Source organism: Panulirus ornatus, chromosome 4 (assembly GCF_036320965.1).
Source record: "Panulirus ornatus isolate Po-2019 chromosome 4, ASM3632096v1, whole genome shotgun sequence".
Taxonomy (NCBI): Eukaryota; Metazoa; Arthropoda; class Malacostraca; order Decapoda; family Palinuridae; genus Panulirus; species Panulirus ornatus.
Genome location: NC_092227.1, coordinates 49,830,506 through 49,856,076, shown reverse-complemented (window position 1 = coordinate 49,856,076; position 25,571 = coordinate 49,830,506). Strand labels below are relative to the sequence as shown.

Here is a 25,571-nt window from a genome sequence, read left to right as displayed (position 1 = left end):
TCTGGATAAGATGCAACATGCCTCATACTGGGTAAGATGCAACATAACATTCTGGATAAGATGCAACATAACATTCTGGATAAGATGCAACATACCTTATACAGGATAAGATGCAACATGCCTCATACTGAATAAGATGCAACATGCCTCATACTGAATAAGATGCAACATAACATTCTGGATAAGATGCAACATGCCTCATACTGAATAAGATGCAACATAACATTCTGGATAAGATGCAACATGCCTCATACTGGGTAAGATGCAACATAACATTCTGGATAAGATGCAAGTACACTGGATAAATGAAAAATACCTTATGTTGAATAAAGTGCATTATACCATATACTGGATAATATGCAAAGTACCTTATGCAGGATAAGTAACATGCCTCATACTGAATAAGATGCAACATACCTTATACAGGATAAGATGCAACATAACATTCTGGATAAGATGCAACATGCCTCATACTGAATAAGATGCAACATGCCTCATACTGGGTAAGATGCAACATAACATTCTGGATAAGATGCAACATAACATTCTGGATAAGATGCAACATGCCTCATACTGGGTAAGATGCAACATACCTTATACAGGATAAGATGCAACATGCCTCATACTGAATAAGATGCAACATAACATTCTGGATAAGATGCAACATGCCTCATACTGAATAAGATGCAACATACCTTACATTGGATAAGATGCAACATAACATTCTGGATAAGATGCAAGTACACTGGATAAATGAAAAATACCTATATTGGATCAGTTTCATCATACCTAATACTGGATAAGGTGCAACATATACAGGATAAGATGCAACATACCTTATACTAATAAGGTGCAACATAACATTCTGGATAAGATGCAACATGCCTCATACTGAATAAGATGCAACATAACATTCTGGATAAGATGCAACATGCCTCATACTGAATAAGATGCAACATACCTTATACAGGATAAGATGCAACATAACATTCTGGATAAGATGCAACATGCCTCATACTGAATAAGATGCAACATAACATTCTGGATAAGATGCAACATGCCTCATACTGGGTAAGATGCAACATAACATTCTGGATAAGATGCAACATGCCTTATACTGGATAAGGTGCAACATAACATTCTGGATAAGATGCAACATAACATTCTGGATAAGATGCAACATGCCTCATACTGAATAAGATGCAACATGCCTCATACTGAATAAGATGCAACATAACATTCTGGATAAGATGCAACATAACATTCTGGATAAGATGCAACATAACATTCTGGATAAGATGCAACATAACATTCTGGATAAGATGCAACATAACATTCTGGATAAGATGCAACATGCCTCATACTGAATAAGATGCAACATAACATTCTGGATAAGATGCAACATGCCTCATACTGAATAAGATGCAACATGCCTCATACTGAATAAGATGCAACATAACATTCTGGATAAGATGCAACATGCCTCATACTGGGTAAGATGCAACATAACATTCTGGATAAGATGCAACATGCCTCATACTGGGTAAGATGCAACATACCTTATACAGGATAAGATGCAACATACCTTATACAGGATAAGATGCAACATGCCTCATACTGGGTAAGATGCAACATAACATTCTGGATAAGATGCAACATACCTTATACAGGATAAGATGCAACATAACATTCTGGATAAGATGCAACATGCCTCATACTGGGTAAGATGCAACATACCTTATACAGGATAAGATGCAACATAACATTCTGGATAAGATGCAACATAACATTCTGGATAAGATGCAACATGCCTCATACTGAATAAGATGCAACATAACATTCTGGATAAGATGCAACATAACATTCTGGATAAGATGCAACATGCCTCATACTGAATAAGATGCAACATAACATTCTGGATAAGATGCAACATGCCTCATACTGAATAAGATGCAACATAACATTCTGGATAAGATGCAACATAACATTCTGGATAAGATGCAACATACCTTATACAGGATAAGATGCAACATGCCTCATACTGAATAAGATGCAACATAACATTCTGGATAAGATGCAACATAACATTCTGGATAAGATGCAACATGCCTCATACTGAATAAGATGCAACATAACATTCTGGATAAGATGCAACATACCTTATACAGGATAAGATGCAACATAACATTCTGGATAAGATGCAACATAACATTCTGGATAAGATGCAACATGCCTCATACTGAATAAGATGCAACATGCCTCATCTGGGTAAACCATGGAAAGGTCTGTGGGGCCTGGATGTGGAAAGGGAACTATTGTTTCAGTACATTACACGACAGCTAGAGACTGAGTGTGAACGAATGTGGCCTTCCTGTATTTTCCTGGCACTACCTCGCTGGAGAGAGAGAGAGAGAGAGAGAGAGAGAGAGAGAGAGAGAGAGGGAGGGGGGGGGGATGATGCTGTTTCCTGTGTGGTGGGGTGGTGACAGGAATGGATAAAGGTAGTAAGTATGAATATGTACATGTTTATATATGTATATGTCTGTGTATGTATATGTATGTATACTTTGAAATGTATATGTATGTACATTCCTATGAGTCCACAGGGAAAATGAAACACCATAAGTTCCCAAGTGCACTTTCATGTAATAATCACATCATCAGGGGAGACACATACTATGTTTTGGACAATCACATGTTTACCAAATGGCATCCTAGCTGACAATCACATGTTTACCAAATGGCGTCCTAGCTTCGTCTCTTCGATGAATATCAACTGACTTATATTTCTCTCATGTCTTCCCTGATGATGTGATTATTACATGAAACTGCACTTGGGAACTTATCATGTTTCATTTTCCTCGTGGACTCATAGGAATATCTTGATCATCCGCAAAACTGTGATCCTTTCCAACATGTATGTATAATGGCGTCCTAGCTTCATCTCTTCGATGTATATCAACTGACTGTTATATTTCTCTCTTGTGTCTCCCCTGATGATGTGATTATTACACGAAAGTGCACTTGGGAACTTTTTGTGTTTCACTTTCCCCGTGGACTCATAGGAATGCATGTATGTGTGCGTGTATGGGCGTTTGTATATATATATGTGTGTATATGAGTGGTTGGGCCATTCTTCGTCTGTTTCCTTGTGATACCTCACTGACGTGGGAAACAGTGATTAAGTAAAATAAATTAAATCAATAAACCATATCAACATATACATACATATACATACACATATGCAGACATTACATACATACACATGTACATATTCATACCTGCTTTCCTTTATCCATTACTGTTGCTACCTCGCCCCACAGGAAAACAGCACCGCTATCCCCTGCTTGAGCAAGGCAGCACCAGTAACACACACAAAAAGGCCGCATTCGTTCACAGTCAGTATCTAGCTGTCATGTGTAATGCACTGGAACCACAGCTCCCTATCCACATCCAGGCCCCACACACCTTTCCATGGTTTACCTCAGATGCTTCACATGCCTGGTTCAATCCATTCACAGCATGTCAACCCTAGTATACCATATCATTCCAATTCACTCTATTCCTTGCACGTCTCAACCACCTGTATGTTCAGGCGCTGATCACCCAAAATCTTTTTTACTCTATTCTTCCACCTCCAATTTGGTCTCTTGCTTCCTGTTCCCTCCACCTCTGACACATATATCCTCTTTGTCAATCTTTCCTCACTCATACTCTTCACATGTCCAACCATTTCAACACACCCTCTTCTGCTCTCTCAACCAAACTCTTTTTATTTCCACACATCTCTCTTACCCTTACATTACTTACTCGATCAAACCTCCTCACACCAAATATTGTCTTCAAACGTTTCATTTCCAACAAATCCACCCTTTCTGTACAGCCCATCTATTTATAGCCCATGCCTCACAACCATATAACATTGTTGAAACCACTATTCCTTCAAGCATACCCATTTTTGTTCTCCCGGATAATGTTCTCTCCTTCCACACATTCTTCTTCACTCCCAGAGCCTTTGCCCCTCCCCCACCCTATGACTCACTTCCGCTTCCATGGTTCCATCCACTGCTAAGTCCTCTCCCAGATATCTAAAACACTTCACTTCCTCCAATTGTTCTCCATTCAAACTTACATCCCAATTAACTTCTCCCTTAACCCTACTGAACCTAATAACCTAGCTCTTATTCACATTTACTCTCAACTTTCTCCTTTCATACACTTTTCCAAACTCAGTCACCAACCTATGCAGTTTCTCACATGAATCAGCCACTAGAGCTGTATCATCAGCAAACAACAACTGACTCACTTCCCAGGCCCACAACAGATGGCATACTTGCCCCTCTCTTTAAAACTCTTGCATTTACTTCCCTAACCATTCCATCCATAAACAAATTAAACAACCATGGGGTCATCACACACCCCTGCTGCAGGCTGACATTCAGTGGGAACCAATCACTCTCCTCTCTTCCTACTCATACACATGCCTTACATCCTTGATGAAAACTTTTCACCACTTCTAGCAACCTACCTCCCACACAATATACTCTTAAAATCTTCCACAAAGCATCTCTATCAACCCTATCATATGCCCTCTCCAGATCCATAAATGCTACATACAAATCCATTTCTTTTTCTAAGTATTTCTCACATACATTCTTCAAAGCAAACACCTGATTCACACATCCTCTACCACTTCTGAAATTACACTGCCCTTCCCTAATCTGATGCTATGTACAAGTCTTCACCCTCTCAATCAGTACCCTCCCATATAATTTCCCAGGAATACTCACAAACTTATGCCTCTGTAGTTTGAACACTCACCTTTATCCCCTTTGCCTTTGTACAATGACACTATGAATGCATTCTGCCAATCCTCATGCACTTCACCAGAGTCCAAACATACATTGAATATCATTACCAACCAATCGATAACACAGTCGCCCTCTTTTTTAATAAATTCCACTGCAGTACTGTCCAAACCTGCCGCCTTGCCAGATTTCATGTTCCACAAAGCTTTCACTACCTGTTCTCTCTTCACCAAACCATTCTCCCCGACTCTCTCACTTCATACACCACTCTGACCAAAACACCCTATATCTGCCATTCTATCATCAAACACAGTCAACAAACCTTCAATACTCACTCCATCTCTTTCCCATTCCATCTCTGTCTGTTATCACTTCCCCACTTGCTCCCTTCACCAATGTTCCCATTTGTTCTCTTGTCTTATGCACTTTATTTACCTCCTTCCAAAACATTTTATTCTCCCTAAAATCTAATGATACTCTCTCACCCCAACTCTCATTTGCCCTCTTTTTCAACTCATGCACCTTTCCCTTGACCTCTTGCCACTTTCTTTTATACATCTCCCAATCATTTGCACTACTTCCCTGCAAATATCATCCAAACACCTCTCTTTTCTCTTTCACCAACAGTCTTACTTCTTCATCCCACCACTCACTATCCTTTCTATTCTGCCCATCCTCCCACCTTTCTCATACCATATGCATCTTTTGCGCAAGCCATCACTGCTTCCCTAGATACACTCCATTCCTTACCCACTCCCCCTCACGTCATTTGCTCTCACCTCTTGCCATTCTACACTCAATCTCTCCTGATATTTCCTCACAAGTCTCCTTTCCAAGCTCACTTATTCTCACCACTCTCTTCTCCCAACATTCTCTCTTTCTTTTCTGAAATCCTCTACAAATCTTCACCTTCACCTCCAAAAGGTAGTGATCAAACATCCCTCCAGCTACCCCTCTCAGCACATCAACATCCAAAAGTGTCTCTTTTACACACCTATCAATTAACATGTAGTCCAATAATGCCCTTTGACCATCTCTTCTACTCACATACATACACTTATGTAAATCTCCCTTTTTAATGTATTATAAGAAAATGCCAGAAATGCTATCCGTCAGCCTTGTACTTTTACGTAATAAACATATTCCAGAGAAAGCTGCATTACCATTCTAACCCCATGGTTGTAAAATGCATTATCTCATTATAAATGCCTAACAGGTTAACAGACAGCAGGTATAAAAAAATAGAATTTACAAGCTACCTCATAAATGACACATATAGCCCTGCTGTTGCTAAAATGACCTTTGATGGGTCCTCATCAAAAGCCTGATAACTTTCTTCAAACAGAGCTTGATCAACTGTGGATACTGATACTTATCCAATCAGACAGACACTACTTTGTAACGGGAATAAAATGCCCCCTTTAAATTATTAATGATTCTGTCCTAAATTTTTCTCATGATTGAATGAAGTAATATGTCAATGATTTTGAAAGCTAATTTCAGAGTCCCATAAATAACTGATATTCTTAAGTTTATAAAGTTGTGGACAATGCCTTAATTGTCAGTTAGAGAAAATAAGAGAAAACTGTAAACCTTTATACAGTTTTTTCAATATTACAGAGCTAATAAAATCCACATAAATGTTTTCAACATTTATTTACAACTTAATATACAATATATTACACATGTCCCTCCAGATTCCTATAAAATCCAGCAGGGGGGTACCTAATAAGGAAATCTCTGACAACTGCTGGATAAAATGCCAGAAACTTGAACCTCTCTCCCATTTGTTGAGGTTCTGTCAACATTTTATACCCAGAAATGAGGGATTTCTGTTCTTCACAAGTGCAGTGCTTCAACAAGTTCTGAAAGATCGAAAGCATAATATCATATCTTTATTGTAGTCAGAAAGAAGTACTGTAATACACAACATCATACCATAAGCAAGTAATGTAAACTATGCTATCTTAAAATAATTACATGCTTCTCTAACAGTTTAATGCAGGCCTCCTCCAGACAGTCTAGTCACTATATAATACTTAGCAATTATCACATTCTTTCATCCCTGTTCTATGTCTCCAACAATCCTGCCACTTTATTCTCTCCATACATTTTCTTGATAATTTTACTTCTGTGCATTATCTCTAAAGCAACAGTATCACCTTAGCACTGCACATTCTCCTCCATCTTACCCTATCTGCCAGTTTAATCATTTTTGTCAATCCTACATTAGACTACTGACTGATCCAACAAACCCCACATCTGCTTCCCCACTAAGCAAACAAACCCCACATCTGCTTCCCTACTAACCTAACAAATCCCACATCCCGTCCTCAAAATTTTCACTTCATTAACTGGTTTCACAACTGAGCCCCAGTTACAGTAAGCCCTCACTCTCCTAAAACAAGTAAGCTTGTATTCCTCTCGTACCAAAATTTAACAGTTTCAAGTGCCCATTTCCATGTCACACTCTCCTTGACACCTTTACTTCTGCTTTTATATTCCCACATTATAAATAACATGCTAAATCAATATTTAAATATGATGTCTATTACAATTATATCACATAATAACAGCTCCTCAGCCATAATCATATTTCTGTTTACAAGCTCAACCAAAACTTTTTTCTCTATAGACACTACTTAAATTTTCTTCACTAGAGCCAATATTTTCCTTGCTATACACATATTTCGTTTCAGCACTGAAGCAATCCAATTCACCTAATTTTTCCTCTTAAGAAATCATCCCTGCACCTGGCCAGAGAAGAATGACGAAGGGAGGTGAGTGTTTTGGGTCCAGCTGATACAGTGTCAGTAGTTCTGATTTGAGAGATTAGTATTAGTGATGGGTGTTTTGAATGCAAAACTGAGCAATGTGGCAGTTGAGGTATAACTGGGGTCATTCAGTAAGGTGAATGGAAATGCTAAATAGCTTGTTGTGTGCTGAAGCAGGGGTGATTACTGGGAATACTTCATTTATATTGAGGGACATAAGTACAAGTAGAATATGAAAGACAGTAAGTGGGCATTATTGGATTATATACTGACTGATAGGCAAGCAAAAGAGACTCTTGGATGTGAGTGTGCTAAAAGCAGCTGGTGGGATGTCTAACCATAACCTGGTGGAGATAAGAGTGAAGATTTGTTGAGGCTTCCAGAAAAGAGAAAATGATATGGGTGAGAAGAAAGTGGTGAAAGTAAATGAGCTTGGAAAAGCTCATTTATGAGGTTTCATTGTATGAAGAAATACCAAGAAAGATTGAGTTAAGATAGCAAAAGATGAGAGTAAACAAAGCAGGGAAAGTGGGTTAACAACAGGAGGTATTTAGGGAAACAGTGGCAGCATATGTAAAAGAAGTGTGTAGCATATGGAAAGTCGGAGATTTGTAGGTGAGAATGGGTAGTGATGAAGTTAAGTTGGTAGCGAAACAGAAAAAAGAGGTGTTTGGGTGGCACTTACAGGGAAGGAGTGCGATTGGGAGATGTACAAAGAAAGCAGCAAGAGGTCAGTCCATAGGGAGAAAAAAAAGATGGTTGAGAAAGAGATTAACAGTTTGAGAAAAACAACAAATATTGAAAGGGGCAAATTGGGAAGTGGCAACAGGCAGAGATGAAGTGAAGAGATGGAAGAAATAATGTGGTGCATTGATGAAAGCGTTTAATGATAGGGTAGCAGATGTAAGGTGTTTAGGATGGAGAGGTATGTAGCATGAGAAGGTCATGGCAAGTGGTTTGGTGAAGAGAAGTGGTGAGAGCCTTGTGTAAGATGAAATGTGGAAAGATGGTTGAAGAGCATGATATTGCAGAGGAACTTCTTAAGAAAGGGGGTGACATTGTTGTTGATTAGTTTGTTAGGAATTTCAGTATATGTATGAATCATGATGAATTGCCTGAGGATTGGCAAAATGCACATAGGGCCACTGTATAAAGGCAAGGTAGACTAAGGTGAGCGTTTGTATTACAGAGGATGAGTTTCAGTGGACCATCCAAGCTGTAATAAAGAATGGTTGTAACTGAATTGACAGGGTGATGGCATGCACAGAGCATCAAATAGAGGAAGAAAAATGTGATTTCAGGAGTGGTAGAGGATCACGTGCTTATTTTGATGCATGCGAGAGAGAAAGAGAAACAGAAGCATTTGTACATGGCAGTTAAGGCATTGGAGAAAACATATGACAAGGTTGATAAAGCTCCTCTGTGGAAAGTATTATGAATATATGCTGTGAGAGGAAAGTTATCAAAAGCCATAAGAAGTTTTTATCAAAAGAGAAATAAATGAGTATGAATAGGTAGAAACAGAAGAAGGAGTCATGCGGGGAGTGCTCATCCTCCTCGAAGGCTTAGGTTGGGGTGTCTATTTGTAAGTGGATGTAGCCAAGATGAGAAAAAAAGGAGAGATAGGTAGTATGTTTGAGGAAAGGAACCTGGATGTTTTGGCTCTGAGTGAAACGAAGCTCAAGGATAAAGGGGAAGAGTGGTTTGGGAATGTCTTGGGAGTAAAGTCAGGGGTTAGTGAGAGGACAAGAGCAAGGGAAGGAGTAGCAGTACTCCTGAAACAGGAGTGGTGGGAGTATGTGATAGAGTGTAAGAAAGTAAGCTCTAGATTGATATGGGTAAAACTGAAAGTGGATGGAGAGAGATGGGTGATTACTGGTGCATATGCACCTGGGCATGAGAAGAAAGATCATGAGAGGCAAGTGTTTTGGGAGCAGCTGAATGAGTGTGTTAGTGGTTTTGATGCACGAGACCGAGTTATAGTGATGGGCTATTTGAATGCAAAGGTGAGTAATGTGGCAGATGAGGGAATAATTAGAATACATGGGGTGTTCAGTGTTGTAAATGGAAATGATGAAGAGCTTGTAGATTTATGTGCTGAAAAAAGACAGGTGATTGGGAATACCTGGTTTAAAAAGAGAGATATACATAAGTATACGTATGTAAGTAGGAGAGATGGCCAGAGAGCATAATTGGATTATGTGTTAATTGATAGGCACGCAAAAGAGAGACTTTTGGATGTTAATGTGCTGAGAGGTGCAACTGGAGGGATGTCTGACCATTATCTTGTGGAGGCGAAGGTGAAGATCTGTAGAGGTTTTCAGAAAAGAAGAGAGAACATTGGGGTGAAAAGAGTGGTGAGAATAAGTGAGCTTGGGAAGGAGACTTGTGTGAGGAAGTACCAGGAGAGACTGAGTACAGAATGAAAAAGGTGAGAACAAAGGAGGTAAGGGGAGTGGGGGAGGAATGGAATGTATTTAGGGAAGCAGTGATGGCTTGCGCAAAAGATGCATGTGGCATGAGAAGTGTGGGAGGTGGACAGATTAGAAAGGGTAGTGAGTGGTGAAATGAAGAAGTAAGATTATTAGTGAAAGAGAAGAGGGAGGCATTTGGACGATTTTTGCAGGGAAATAATGCAAATGACTGGGAGATGTATAAAAGAAAGAGGCAGGAGGTCAAGAGAAAGGTGCAAGAGGTGAAAAAGAGGGCAAATGAGAGTTGATGTGAGAGAGTATCATTAAATCTTAGGGAGAATAAAAAGATGTTTTGGAAGGAGGTAAATAAAGTGCGTAGGACAAGGGAACAAATGGGAACTTCAGTGAAGGAGGCTAATGGGGAGGTGATAACAAGTAGTGGTGATGTGAGGAGATGGAGTGAGTATTTTGAAGGTTTGTTGAATGTGTTTGATGATAGAGTGGCAGATATAGGGTGTTCTGGTCGAGGTGGTGTGCAAAGTGAGAGGGTTAGGGAAAATGATTTGGTAAACAGAGAAGAGGTAGTAAATGAAAGCCGGCAAGGCAGCCGGTTAAGATGGTAATGCAGTGGAATTTATTAAAAAAGGGGATGACTGTATTGTTGACTGGTTGGTAAGGTTACTTAATGTATGTATGATTCATGGTGAGGTGCCTGAGGTTTGGCGGACTGCATGCATAGTGCCATTGTACAAAGGCAAAGGGGACAAAGGTGAGTGCTCAAATTACAGAGGTATAAGTTTGTTGAGTATTCCTGGCAAATTATATGGGAATGTATTGATTGAGAGGGTGAGGGTATGTACAGAGCATCAGATTGGGGAAGAGCAGTGAGGTTTCAGAAGTGGTAGAGGATGTGTGGATCAGGTGTTTGCTTTGAAGAATGTACGTGAGAAATACTTAGAAAAGCAAATGGATTTGTATGTAGCATTTATGGATCTGGAAAAGGCATATGATAGAGTTGATAGAGATGCTCTGTGGAAGGTATTAAGAATATATGGTGTGTAAGGCAAGTTGTTAGAAGCAGTGAAAAGTTTTTATCGAGGATGTAAGGCATGTGTAAGTGTAGGGAGAGAGGAAAGTGATTGGTTCTCAGTGAATGTTGGTTTGCAGCAGGGGTGCGTGATGTCTCAATGGTTGTTTATTTTGTTTATGATGGGGTTGTTAGGGAGCTGAATGCAAGAGTTTTGGAAAGAGGGGCAAGTATGTAGTCTGTTGTGGATGAGAGAGCTTGGGAAGTGAGTCAGTTGTTGTTCGCCGATGATACAGCGCTGGTGGTGGATTCATGTGAGAAACTGCAGAAGCTGGTGACTGAGTTTTGTAAAGTGTGTGAAAGAAGAAAGCTGAGAGTGAATGTGAATAAGAGCAAGGTTATTAGGTACAGTAGGGTTGAGGGACATGTCAATTGGGAGGTAAGTTTGAATGGAGAAAAACTGGAGGAAGTGAAGTGTTTTAGATATCTGGGAGTGGATTTGGCAGCGGATGGAACCATGGAAGCAGAAGTGAATCATAGGGTGGCGGATGGGGCGAAAGTTCTAGGAGTGTTAAAGAATAATTGGAGGTCGAGAACATAATCTCGGAAAGCAAAAATGGGTATGTTTGAAGGAATAGTGGTTCCAACAATGTTATAAGGTTGCGAGGCATGAGCTAGAGATAGAGTTGTGCAGAGGAGGGTGGATGTGCTGGAAATGAGATGTTTGAGGACAATATGTGGTATGAGGTGGTTTGATCGAGTAAGTAATAATCGGGTGAGAGATATGTGTGGTAATAAAAAGAGTGTGGTTGAGAGAGCAGAAGAGGGTGTTTTGAAATGGTTTGGTCACATGGAGAGAATGAGTGAGGAAAGATTGACCAAGAGGATATATGTGTCAGAGGTGGAGGGAACGAGAAGTGGGAGACCAAATTGGAGGTGGAAAGATGGAGTGAAAAAGATTTTGAGTGATCAGGGCCTGAACATGCAGGAGGATGAAAGGAATGCAAGGAATAGAGTGAATTGGAATGATGTGGTATACCGGGGTCGACGTGCTGTCAATGGATTGAACCAGGGCATGTGAAGCGTCTGGGGTAAACCATGGATGTGGAAAGGATGCTGTGGTTTCAGTGCATTATTACATGAGAGCTAGAGACTGAGTGTGAACGAATGTGGCCTTTGTTGTCTTTTCCTAACGATACCTGTACATGTATAACGTTACAATGTATATGTCTGTGTGTGTATATATATGTATACATTGAGATGTATAGGTAAGTATATTTGCATGTGTGGATGTGTATGTATATACATGTGTATGTGGGTGGGTTGGGCCATTCATTCGTCTGTTTCCTTGTGATACCTCGCTAACGTGGGAGACAGCGACAAAGTAAAAGTAAAAAATTTATATGTTGATATGTATATGTATGTATACGTAAGTGTATGAGTGTTTATGTATAAATATGAGTATATGAATGGATGGACCACTCTGTTTCCTGGTGCTACCTTTCTGGCAAGGGAAACGGCGATCAAGTACAATAATAAATGAATCAATTTTTCACAGGGGTCATATCAATCTTTTGTTGTCTTATTTGCTTGTTTAACAGCAAAAGATCTAGAACCATTACAAAACAGAACAAACGGAAAAGACATGAAAGACAAAAGTAATGGTTTGGGTAACCCATTAAAAAAAGTCTTGGCTGTTGCCCTACTGTGGCAACAGCCAAGCCTACTTTCTCTAGGTACACTTGTTCTCAAGTCACAACAAAGTCCTTACAATTTGTGCCATGGAAAATCTATAAGGAAGACAAGAATGCCCACTCAGAACCTCTGAAAGCCAGAGACAAACATAAAGACACCACAAGTCAACATCAAGCACTGGTCAAAAAGTCTAAACGGCACCAGAAAGCAAATGTAAATAAAATCAAATGAACAGCGGTGTAGCACCACCCATACCATAATGTTATAACCTTGAGTGGAGTACTGTATGATATGGTTGTTCAGTGAACAAGTATCTACTGGCCTTGTATGTTTTATGAATATGGTGGGGAGAGGGAGCTTCTCTTGATTACAACTCATTTGGGGAGTGAAAAAGTGTTTCACCCCTCATCAAGCAAATATTCTTTTAGGATTCTGTCCAGAGGTGAAAAATATCCTGTCTAACCTGTCCAACTAAACCAAGATTTCTAGGTTTTGAATGAACACTATCCTTGTCCTATGGAGTAATTAAGAGATATATCATACATAAGAATGTGCCACATAAATCAAACCAAAAAAAATTTCACAGTTCTTACAGCAAGTCTGAACTCAATGCCCATGTTTATCAAGAAGGAGGACTGAGTGACAGGACCATAGGTGACTAGCTTTTCCTGAACCTGCTGCTTCAAATATCCAAAATCCACATCAACTGTCAGATCTGCTGTGCCAGGCTCACACAATGGGTCATGAAGCACATGGTTTCTGAAACCCTGAAAAGGCAATACAATAACTATGTAATGTACATAACTGTATTTATCCACATAATACTTGACTGAATCTTGAATTTTGTATAAAAAGAAAGATTTTAAATGAATTAGTACTATCATACACTTTTGCAAACAAACATTCTACCTATTTATTAATCTATCATCAGTTTCTTTCCTGTTTACAAGGGGGTGAATCTTGTGCATAAAAGTATACATCTTTTGTGATATACACCTAGTCCCACTGGCTGGCAAAGACAAGGGAAGTCATATCCCCTAAGTTAGACCTGCTGCCCCGCTACCCAAGAGCATTTTCTTTTCTTTATATAAACAATTAAAAAAATCACACAAAATTCATATCATTGACCATGTACTGCAAAATATAACTGCTATAACTCCAATATTCATTTACCATCTAAGGTTTTATCATGTAAATCAGCATATCAAGAATGCATTAAGGATTATTAATCTTTCTTTTCATACTTGCCAGTCACTTCCCACCTCAGCAAGGTACCACAAGAAAAGAAGGACAGCCCCATTTTCCCACATCCACTCTCTAGCTTTCATGTATAATGCATCAAACCAAACTCATCAAACAAAGCCAAGCCCAAGAGATAATTCTGTTGCTTCTTTCCCCTGACTCCTTCACATACCCTGGTTCAGCCCAAAGCTAGCTCATTACCGCTCTTGTACCACATTGATCCAATTCATTCTATCCCTCCTGAGTGTTGATGCCACAATATCTCAAAGCTTCTTTCACTGGAATCCTCCATTTTCTTGTTCTTCCCTTCTCCCTTGCTTTCAACACTTACAACACACTTCCTCTTGGGTTTTCTTCACGCATTCTTTTCATATGTCCAAACTATTTCTGACATCCCAGAAAGCTCTCTCAATCAAACTGCAATTACTAACACATTCTGCTCTTAATGACCTTTCTTACATGTTCAACTCATTTCACATCATATATTGTCTTAAGAAATATTTTCTTAAACACAGCCATCACCCCACATTCCTTTGTATTCATGGACCATACCCATTTCTGTCCAAACATAAAATGACTTCTTTTACACACTCAAATGCACCCAGGATGCACTTTTGCCCTCCTGGTTTTCCATCCACTGCCATATGCATTTCCAGGTGCCCAAAGCACTCCACTTCCTCCATGTCCTCCCTATTCAAAGTCACACTCAAACTATTCTGTCTTGCCCCTCTGCTACACACTCCTCTCACACATTCTACTAAACTCAACACAAGCGTCTGGATTTTCTCTTTCATATCTACCAACAAAGCTATTCCATCTTCTTTTCTTTTTAAGGTTCCAGTCATGGACAAACATCCACATTAAGGCCAGGTCTTTACTGAAATATAAAGAGTATTATAAAACAGAAAAAGAAAAGACAAGGGAAAGTATTTATGAATTTTCGAGGAAGTGAAATCCTGTCTTTTGAAATGTTCCAGGTCATAGTTATTGGGAAAAACATGAGAAGGGAGAGAGTTCCAAAGCTTCACTGTGTACAGAAAGAAGCAGTTGTCAAAATGGCCCACCCTTGAGTTGCCTATGCCCACACAATAATCAGCAGCTTGCTGAGTATTGCATGGCCTAGCTAGAGGGGTGGGCACACAAGCAGCTAGCTCTCAGGAGCAAAAACCAAAGTAATACCTACGGAAGAGGGGAAAGTGAACCAACATTGCGGCGAAGGGCAAGGAGGTCAAGCTTGGAAGTCTGCCTGGGGCAGCTTATGAGTAGGATTACTTTCACCTCAACTCTGTCAAGTAAGGATGCAAAGCTAGAACCACCCTAAATGTGAAAGCAGTACTCCATACAAGGATGAACTAATCACTTGTAAAAATGGAGAAAAATGCATCCATCTTCCACACCACTTCAACCATAAACAGACTAAACAGCCACGTTGATATCATTTAACCTTAAAGCAGACCCACCTTCTGGAATGACTCACCTTCCTTCCCTCCTACTTCTAATACCTAATTCTCCTGGTAAAAACTCCTCACAGCATTTAGTGGATTCCCTCCCACACCATATGTGCATAATACCTTCCTCAAGGAATTTCTGTCATCCTTACCACATGCTTCCTCTAGATCCATAAATGCCACATACTGTTCAAATCCCTCTTCTTCTCCATTCCCCACAAAAATTTGTCACAGGAAACATCTGGTCCACATATCCTCTATCAATACTGAGGCCACAGTGCTCCTCCCCAATCAGATGTTTTGTTCACGGCACCAACTTCAATCATCACTCTCCCATACCCCTCTTTGTGGTGAGAGGATTTTATGGATTGTGCACTGGAACTTGGAATTAATTAACAGCAATATTATCTCATTCAAAAGAAGTTTGTCTGGGGAAATAAATAAGAAAATCTCATTCTGGATTTCTCTCCTAATTAAAGCTAAATGAAGGAACATGGTAGGTGTTGCACCACCTAAAGAGGATTGGATATTCTAATGATGGAAGGATCAATGGAAGTTGCCTGAGGATCTTGGAGTGGCAACCAAAAGTATTCAACCGGTGCTCTCTCCAGTTTGCCATCCACCATCATTAGCTGATTGATCATTGCATTCCTGGTCTAAACAGCCCATTTTGCTTGGCTTTGTTCAGTTACACATGGGAAAGCTATCCCAGTGTGTCTGGAATGGGTAAGTTAAGGGGTGGTACTCTAGAAAGTCAGTCCTACTGGTTAAATAGGGATGGCAAAAAGATACTGAGACATTTCTATGTTTCTAAAGGATTCAATTTAAAATACTTAACTGTAGAACTAATCATCTCTCTCTCCTGGAAAGGCCACAACCGTGACACAATGACTACCAAACAAGGACCAGACATGCACTATGGCAATATCAACTCTTAAGCCCTATCTTCCTACGGAATGGGATTCACAGACTTAAGACAATAACAATGAAGCCACTGTTAGTTCTGTCAGGGAGTCCTCCCCTCACAGAATTCCAAAGTTTCTAGACAGACAGGAGATAACAGATTGCTCTTACAGATTAGGATAGAATCTCAGTCCAAGAAAAATAAATCTGAAGATACTTGGCAGGGTTGATACTAAAGTATCTGCCACCTGCTACCTTCTTTTAGCTCTCCTCTTCCTCTTCATTCCCTTGAATTTAGCTTCTTTTCTGGTCAACTACTGCTATAGTTGTTGATGGATCAACCTCTCCCCTGTTCCCTATCAACAGTGGTGTTCTTCAAAGTTCTGTCCTGTCTCCTACAATCTCTCTCCTTTCTAACAAAAATTTATTTTCTTCACATGACAACCAAATAAATTTTCAACAGAAAGCTTCTGAATTACTCTCCATCATCAAAGTTTCTCCTTGGCTCTAAACATAGCAGATGGAATCACAGCAAAGGATGGTAGTGCTAAGTCCATCTCCTTTAGAAGTGACCTGCTGTGAACTGTACCTGCCTGAATTTTTCTCCATAATTTCATCCTTACATGTTTTACTTAAAGGAGCAACAAGACCTAGATGAAGCAAAAGCATATGGTTAGATGTAAAAATCACCAAACACAGGTGTCACAGGTCTTCTGTTTACAAAGCTTCCTCTTCATATAACATAGTCATACATCTTTTACCATCTCAAACTTGATTCCTAATCACAACACTGAAGATCTTTCTGACAGCCCTTGCCTTTTCCAAGTCCATCCTGTGCATAAGGCTGTAAAGACAGTTGAAATCCTAATTAGGTAATTTAAGATGATTTTTTCCCTGTATGAGTTATTCCAATGAGTAAGGGCTTCTTGCAAATCTTAACCTCCAATAATGTTGGTACCATTGTCTGATTCATAAAATATGATTCATCTCAAAGCTCCCTTCTTTTAGCTCTCCTCTTCCTCTTCATTCCCTTGTATTTAGCTTCTTTTCTGGTCAACTACAGCTATAGTTGTTGATGCATCAACCTCTCCCCTGTTCCCTATCAACAGTGGTGTTCTTCAAAGTTCTGTCCTGTCTCCTACAATCTTTCTCCTTTCTAACAAAAATTTATTTCTTCACATGACAACCAAATAAATTCATATGCTGATGCCTCAACACTGCATTCCCCCACTTCTTTCAAGTCTGCTCCATCTTCTATCAGAGTGAATACAACTTATTCAATATCAATGCTTCCACGACACAATTTCTGCCCATCTCTTTCTCAATAGCTGTTCATAAGTTTTCTATTTCTTTTGATGTATCTGTAATACCACTACTTTAAACACAATGAACATATGAGGCATCAATGTAACATCCAATCTATCTTGCAAACCTAACAATACACAAATAGCGAAATATGCCTCTAAGAATCTGGGAGTCTTGTTTAGACACTGTAAATTCTTCTTCTATACATACACATGATCCATTCTTGTCTAGAGTACTGTTCTAACATGTGGAGAGGTTCTAGCTCTACATACTTGCTACCTTGTTAGTAAGTATGTTAGAATGTTAGCTGCTTATCAACTCTCCCAGTATAATTTGTCACCTTGACTTACTTATGCCATACTGCTGGGTCACTTTCCCTCTTCTAAAGGCATTACACTGGTTTTTGCTGCCAACAGCTGGCTGAAATGTGCTTCACTATTAGCTAGACCATATATTACTGGGCAAGCCACTGCATCACATAATCATTGTGTTACCACTAGCAATTCAAAGGGAAACTATTTTGATGTGTTTCTTTCCTTACATCACAAAACATTGGAATTCTCTACCCCCTAATGTCTTTCTTAATAACTATGACATGGTCCTCCTTAAAAGGCAAGTTTTCCATTTTCTCTGAAATTCTTGAGAGAATTCTTCTTATTTCTCACACTCATTAACCATCATCAAATTTCAATTATGGCCCAGTCTTATTGTGGACTTCTATTCATCACTAGAGCCTCCAACATAAAAAGGAAAAATGTAAAAACAAAAAATGTAAATTATCAAAGCCTTGCATTCTCATGGCAGCATTATACACAACAGCCAGAGAATGGATGTGAATGAATTTTCTTTGTCTGTTCCTTGAGCTACCTTCCTAATGTGGGAAAAGGCAAACAAGTATGAGTGATGAGGAAAAAGTTCTCATGCAACAAAATATTTGTATCACATTTTCCTACAAAGCTTATGACACCCACAGCACAAGTGAAGAGTAATGCACTTGTAAAAAGAGGAAAACTATGACTAAGAATACTACATAATCTAATGATATAAGACCAATACACTTCATTTTAATAAAGAAAAGAAAAAAATTTGATGCAATTCATATCATTTCAATTTTTGTTTGTGATATTCACATATAATTCACCAAGCTCCTTTCTAGGTAAGAAGAACATTACTAACCCTAAAAGTGTTAGATACTTTGCCATCATATCCATAGTCTATAATCAGAGAAATGCCACCATCTTCTTCTATTCTGTTTGCCATCTCTCCACACAACACTGCAGCTTCTGGACTCACTTCCACTTCATCACGGGTTTCTTCAGGCTATAAAACCAAACATATACGAAAAATGTGGTTATGCAACAATTTTGTAATGTGACAGACAATAGAACAGATAACTATTTCATAAGAAAAAGAGAAATTCAAAAGAAAAACTAATTTTGGTTACCAGAAGAGTTCTTACTTGAATAAATACTTTTGCAGCAGGTGTAGCAGCCCGTGATAGAACATATCGAAGATGGTGAGGCCCATCCCCATCATCTATATCAATCAGAACTTCTCTCCATCCATTCTCTGTCCTTCGAATCTTGTGAACAGGTAGCACATCAAAGAACTCATTTGCAAGGAAGACAGAAAAACTTTTTGGAATGGTACTGAGATGCCTGTGCCAAAAAATCGGTGACCCAGTGGTTGTGATACTTTTCTTATAGTATAATTCCTCTTCACAAGCATCTGTTTAATGAAGATAAGAATTCAATTACCACACTCCTTAACTGTTATCTATAGATAATACTGTTGATCAAGCAATACACTGAAAGAGTACTAGAGGGAGAGAGGTGGTGTAAGAATGCATGGAATGGTGTATAAAAGGGAGGTATGCAAGGACAGAAATAACTGGAGACCTTTTTGCTGTGGTCACCCCCATGATGGGAATTCCCTGAGGGAATGAGTGTCAGAGGTACAGATAGTATAGATAGAAGCAATTTCTAAAAACACACTAGAAAATTAGTTATCTGAAAATATGTTAGTTCAAGCACATTCTTAACCCTCCTGTGTTTGCTATGCATGTCATATGTAAAATGGCATAAAGAAATTAGAGGAGGCATTACTGTGAATATGATGATGATAATAATAAATGTAGCTTTCTAAGCATGATCCCAACTGAGATGGTAGCATATGCAGAATCTTTCAAGACTTAAAAATCTTTCTTACCCTCAGCCAGTCAAAGGAAACAAAAAAAAAACAAGGAAAATTCTAGGGAGCCTGGAAAATCCCTTATATTGTTGACATTTTCTGTGAATGATAATGTGCATGCCTATGAATTTTCTTTGTAATAGGCACTACAGGTCTCCTCAAATGCAATTTTTTCTTAAAGAATGACCTTAACCCATCACTACTCATGAGCTGATCTGATTATGATCAACCAAATCAGGCACTTACTGCCATGAATACCCACCAGCTAAACCTAATTCCCAAGGAGTAATTTTTCAAACATATCTGTTCTCTGGGTGCTGAAAAAAAATGTACAATATGCAAAACAGTATATGAAAATATGCAAAGTTAAGCAGTGGGTGAAGTAGTAATCAAAAAACTTTTCAGGTAAAGTCCAATTCTACATCTTTTCTCCAGTCTTTCATTTAAGGCATACACATGTTTTATCCCTGGGGATATGGGAGGGAGAATACTGCCCACCTATTTCCTACATGTCATACAAAGCGACTACAAAGGGTAGGAGTGAGGGGCTGGAAATCCTCCAATCCTATATTACTTTCCAAAAGAGGAAACAGAGTAGGGAGCCCAGCAAAAACATTCTACTCTAAAGCTTAGTCATCTGTTCAGGACACTACCTTACTCACATAAGTAATAGCAAAAATGTAAGAAACTAAAGAAAGATTGACACATTCATGCATGCTGGTCAACATGCTAATCAATATCATAAAACTAAATGATGCGTACAACCATCTCTCACATCCTAATACTATACTGGAATCTGATTGGTTTAACATTTAAATGATTCTAAATATCACACAAAATCTTTTGTAATCATCTATTTCAAATAATCAATCCACTTACAAATGCAGACTGTCATGTCATGTGCTAATTTTGAAATCTTTTATTTAAAACTAAATGAACAAAACCTTATGTATGACTGAGCTTTGCATGCACTCCATTTTCATGGAGTTATCACATGGTGACCTGTGTAACAGGCATCAGGAATCATCATACAAGAGCAAACTTTTGTAGACTTTTTTATATTCCCTGCTAAAGTGTTGACATTTGTACAGCTGCTGTGAGTTGCCTTTGTCACTATATGTGCTTTCTTCACTTCTAGAAGCAATTCTAAAGTGTAAATAAGTATGCAGGTAAATGTATTTTGGTGCATTACACATGACAGGAAGAAAATGGATTTGAATGAATGAAGCCTTTTCTTCTTCTGTTCATAGCACTACCTTGCTAATGTGGGAAAGAGCAAAAAATTATGAAAGAAAGAAAGATTAACGTAAATATGGTTCTGGTGCATTATATGCGACAGCTAGAAAGTAAGAGTGAACAAAAGAGGCCATGTGTTAATCTGTTTCTGGTGATTCCTCACTTATGCAAGAAATGGCAAACAAGAAAGAGAAAATGATATATGTAATTAAAGGTAAATATGTGTAAAGCTATGAGGTGTGCAGAGGATTAGTTGAACAGGAACAATGCAGTATACAGGGGGGATCTTGCTTTTAATGGGCTGAACCAAGGCATATGAAGTGATCAGAGGAAACCACAGAAAGGTTTGGAAGGTTTGGATGTGGATGGAATGGCTCTGCTTTCAGGGAATTATATCTATTCCTAGTGCTACCTAAGTACATGATGAAAGGTAATCAAGAATGAAAAAGTGTAAATTTTACAAAAAAAATATGTTGAGACTAATACTAAACAGTAATACATGACATTTGCTGAATCCTTCCTTCCAACACCCTACCGTCTTCTTTCGCTAGGGAATCTGCACATTACCTCAATATGAGTTGTGTTAATTCACATTTTTGTCATATCCTTTACTTTTTGATGCACTTCTTCCATAAATATAGATATAATCATAAAATGTGTATCACAAGGCTCACCCTCAATTGTACCTCCCCCACTCCTCCCTTCCTTCATGCCAACACATTAACTTTGGTGTTATATCACAGCCACAGAAGTGATGTTAGCTCACTTGTCTGTGAATATCTTTTACTTGTACATGTACTTCTATCATTCTACAATGAGAAAAAGAAAATCTGAAGGTACCTTTCCATCCAAATCATGAGCACCATTCTGAAAGTCACCTGCCATTTAGGGGTTTAACTTGCTTGTATACTTTTTTCATTTCATTCCTATGCCTATCAACATTTCTAATGCTTTGTTTATCTCTTGCTTACCTGTAATATTTCTAGGTACAGTTCAGTATATGCAACATCCTTGGTAACAGTTGCTATAGTTTTCAAGTGACTTTTTATGTATGTACATGATTGAGAAATGAAAAAGATATTCCCAGATGCTCAAAACTGGGATGTTCCAAAACCCACATATCATCATTACTATCAGCTGGAAGAAATTTCTACCATCTAGTAAGCCTAAAACAGAAACAGCTGCAATAAAAATGATCATACTCAAGTTACAATATTTTCCTGTTCCCTCTAAAATGGGAGAAAATCTTTAGCTAGCTTAGCCCCTTCTTCTGAACTGTTATTACAAAATTAAAGCTTTCCATTATCTGAAAACTTGTTACTTCTAACCAATTCCTCCAAGAATACATGAAACCTACCTTTATCAAATATAACTTTGCCGCACAGCTTCTCTTCCTGCTTCTGACTCAGCTCTTCCGACACTTCCACAAGCTGTACACTTAGCTCTTTCCCTGATACATTAAGCTGATTCAACACCTATTCAATAAATACCCATGGTAGTACACACGATTATGTAAGCAGTACATTATCATAATTTTTAAAATCACAAGCCTAAAAAAAAAGGTAAGGAAGTAACAAATGATAAAATTTCATGGTACATTTCTTTCCTTGATTCCCAACGGAAAATTAGTAATAATACACTGTATCAACAGTGAAAAGTATAAGTGCAAAATTTCATATCAAACTTGATCACTCTCTTTTTTCCTAGTCTAGTCTTCTTTCATTACACTATTCTGTTCCTCTAAAAAAAACAATTGCTATAGTTACACCTGTATGACAACACTTAAGCTTTTCACTTTCAATTTCATGTGATTAATTTACCATAACACAAATGAAAGTTAAGAAAAGAATAAAAGCTTTGCAGAAAGACTGAAAGCCCGCCAACGCACAGGATTGATCCGGTTATGTTGCAGTGGAATTATATAAAAAAGGGGCTGTCACTGTATGTTGATGTTGGAAGGTTATATTACGTATGTAGACTCTTGAGGTGCCGACGAATCGCTGAATGGTTTAAGTGCCATTGTACAAGGTCAAAGGGATGAGAGTACGTGTGCTCAATTAGGCAGATATCAAATTTTTGGTATCCTCTGGTCAATCAATTTGGTGTCCATTTCTGAGAGGGACAGCATGTACAACATCAGATTGGGGAAGAGCAGTGTGGTTTCAGAAGTGGTAGAGGATGTGTGGATCAGGTGTTTGCTTTGAAGAATGTATGTGAGAAATACTTAGAAAAGCAAATGGATTTGTATGTAGCATTTATGGATCTGGAGAAGGCATATGATAGAGTTGATAGAGATGCTCTGTGGAAGGTATTAAGAATATATGGTGTGGGAGGCAAGTTGTTAGAAGCAGTGAAAAGTTTTTATCGAGGATGTAAGGCATGTGTACGTGTAGGAAGAGAGGAAAGTGATTGGTTCTCAGTGAATGTAGGTTTGCGGCAGGGGTGTGTGATGTCTCCATGGTTGTTTAATTTGTTTATGGATGGGGTTGTAAGGGAGGTAAATGCAAGAGTCCTGGAAAGAGGGGCAAGTATGAAGTCTGTTGGGGATGAGAGAGCTTGGGAAGTGAGTCAGTTGTTGTTCGCTGATGATACAGCGCTGGTGGCTGATTCATGTGAGAAACTGCAGAAGCTGGTGACTGAGTTTGGTAAAGTGTGTGGAAGAAGAAAGTTGAGAGTAAATGTGAATAAGAGCAAGGTTATTAGGTACAGTAGGGGTGAGGGTCAAGTCAATTGGGAGGTGAGTTTGAATGGAGAAAAACTGGAGGAAGTGAAGTGTTTTAGATATCTGGGAGTGGATCTGTCAGCGGATGGAACCATGGAAGCGGAAGTGGATCATAGGGTGGGGGAGGGGGCGAAAATTTTGGGAGCCTTGAAAAATGTGTGGAAGTCGAGAACATTATCTCGGAAAGCAAAAATGGGTATGTTTGAGGGAATAGTGGTTCCAACAATGTTGTATGGTTGCGAGGCGTGGGCTATGGATAGAGATGTGCGCAGGAGGATGGATGTGCTGGAAATGAGATGTTTGAGGACAATGTGTGGTGTGAGGTGGTTTGATCGAGTAAGTAACGTAAGGGTAAGAGAGATGTGTGGAAATAAAAAGAGCGTGGTTGAGAGAGCAGAAGAGGGTGTTTTGAAATGGTTTGGGCACATGGAGAGAATGAGTGAGGAGAGATTGACCAAGAGGATATATGTGTCGGAGGTGGAGGGAACGAGGAGAAGAGGGAGACCAAATTGGAGGTGGAAAGATGGAGTGAAAAAGATTTTGTGTGATCGGGGCCTGAACATGCAGGAGGGTGAAAGGAGGGCAAGGAATAGAGTGAATTGGAGTCATGTGGTATACAGGGGTTGACGTGCTGTCAGTGGATTGAATCAAGGCATGTGAAGCGTCTGGGGTAAACCATGGAAAGCTGTGTAGGTATGTATATTTGCGTGTGTGGACGTGTGTATGTACATGTGTATGGGGGGGGGGGTTGGGCCATTTCTTTCGTCTGTTTCCTTGCGCTACCTCGCAAACGCGGGAGACAGCGACAAAGTATATAAAAAAAAAAAAAAAAAAAAAAAAAAAAAAAAAAAAAATAATATTTGTAGCAATGAACTAAATAACAACACAACTAACCTTTAGAATATCTTGCATAAAAGTGCCACGACCTGGTCCCAACTCAATTAACTGCAGTGGCTTTGGCGACCCCAACTTGCACCATTCATTGTATATCCACACACCAACCAGCTGTAGAGAAATAAAGAAAAATGATGTGTAAATAACCACAATTCACACTATCAGAAGACTATTCTATTTCTATTATCTCAAACTTCATAATCATTTACAAGGGATAGATGAAGTATGTACAACCTCCTTTTTCATTTACATCCTCACTTTATAATTATTGTGCTGATGTGAATATGGGCTTCCATACGAAGTAGGAATTTCTTAATTATTCTCCTAAAATGCCAGATTGATTTGTAAAGGAAATTAACATCAATATTCACATTTCCACTCTTTCATGTCCAAAACTGCTTAACTGTGCACAATCACAAATAAGTTCTCTGGTTCTTATCTACTACAAAGTAGTGGCATAAAGACCAATACTACCCATTGCACCACCGCATTACAATCATTAATCCTTTAGCCACATTCCCGGGGTTACTTCCAAGACACATACATTCATGCTATATTATATTTTTTTGATTTTGCTTTGCCGCTGTCTCCCGCGTTTACGAGGTAGCGCAAGGAAACAGACGAAAGAAATGGCCCAACCCACCCCATACACATGTATATACATACACGTCCACACACGCAAATATACATACCTATACATCTCAATGTACACATATATATACACACACAGACACACATATATACACATGCACACAATTCACACTGTCTGCCTTTATTCATTCCCATCGCCACCTCGCCACACATGGAATACCATCCCCCTCCCCCCTCATGTGTGCGAGGTAGCGCTAGGAAAAGACAACGAAGGGCCCATTCGCTCACACTCAGTCTCTAGCTCTCATGCAATAATGCCCGA

At 39.0% G+C, this 25,571-nt stretch overlaps 1 protein-coding gene across 6 annotated transcripts in view; it reads right to left on the bottom strand.

The window, feature by feature from the left end:
* Window positions 1-6,447: 6,447 nt before the first annotated feature.
* LOC139766136 (protein arginine methyltransferase NDUFAF7, mitochondrial) overlaps window positions 6,448-25,571 on the bottom strand; it is a 60,027-nt gene continuing 40,903 nt past the window's right edge. For 5 of the 6 annotated variants that reach the window (XM_071694392.1, XM_071694383.1, XM_071694410.1 and 2 more), the window contains 6 exons: window positions 24,659-24,769; window positions 22,400-22,517; window positions 19,076-19,344; window positions 18,793-18,936; window positions 13,312-13,485; window positions 6,448-6,673 (listed from right to left, as the gene is read on the bottom strand). In XM_071694392.1, coding sequence (XP_071550493.1) covers window positions 6,488-6,673; window positions 13,312-13,485; window positions 18,793-18,936; window positions 19,076-19,344; window positions 22,400-22,517; window positions 24,659-24,769 — 1,002 coding nt within the window. In that variant the 3' untranslated portion in view covers window positions 6,448-6,487. The remainder of the gene's footprint in view (window positions 6,674-13,311; window positions 13,486-18,792; window positions 18,937-19,075; window positions 19,345-22,399; window positions 22,518-24,658; window positions 24,770-25,571) is intronic. The other variant, XM_071694418.1, reaches the window with a different exon arrangement.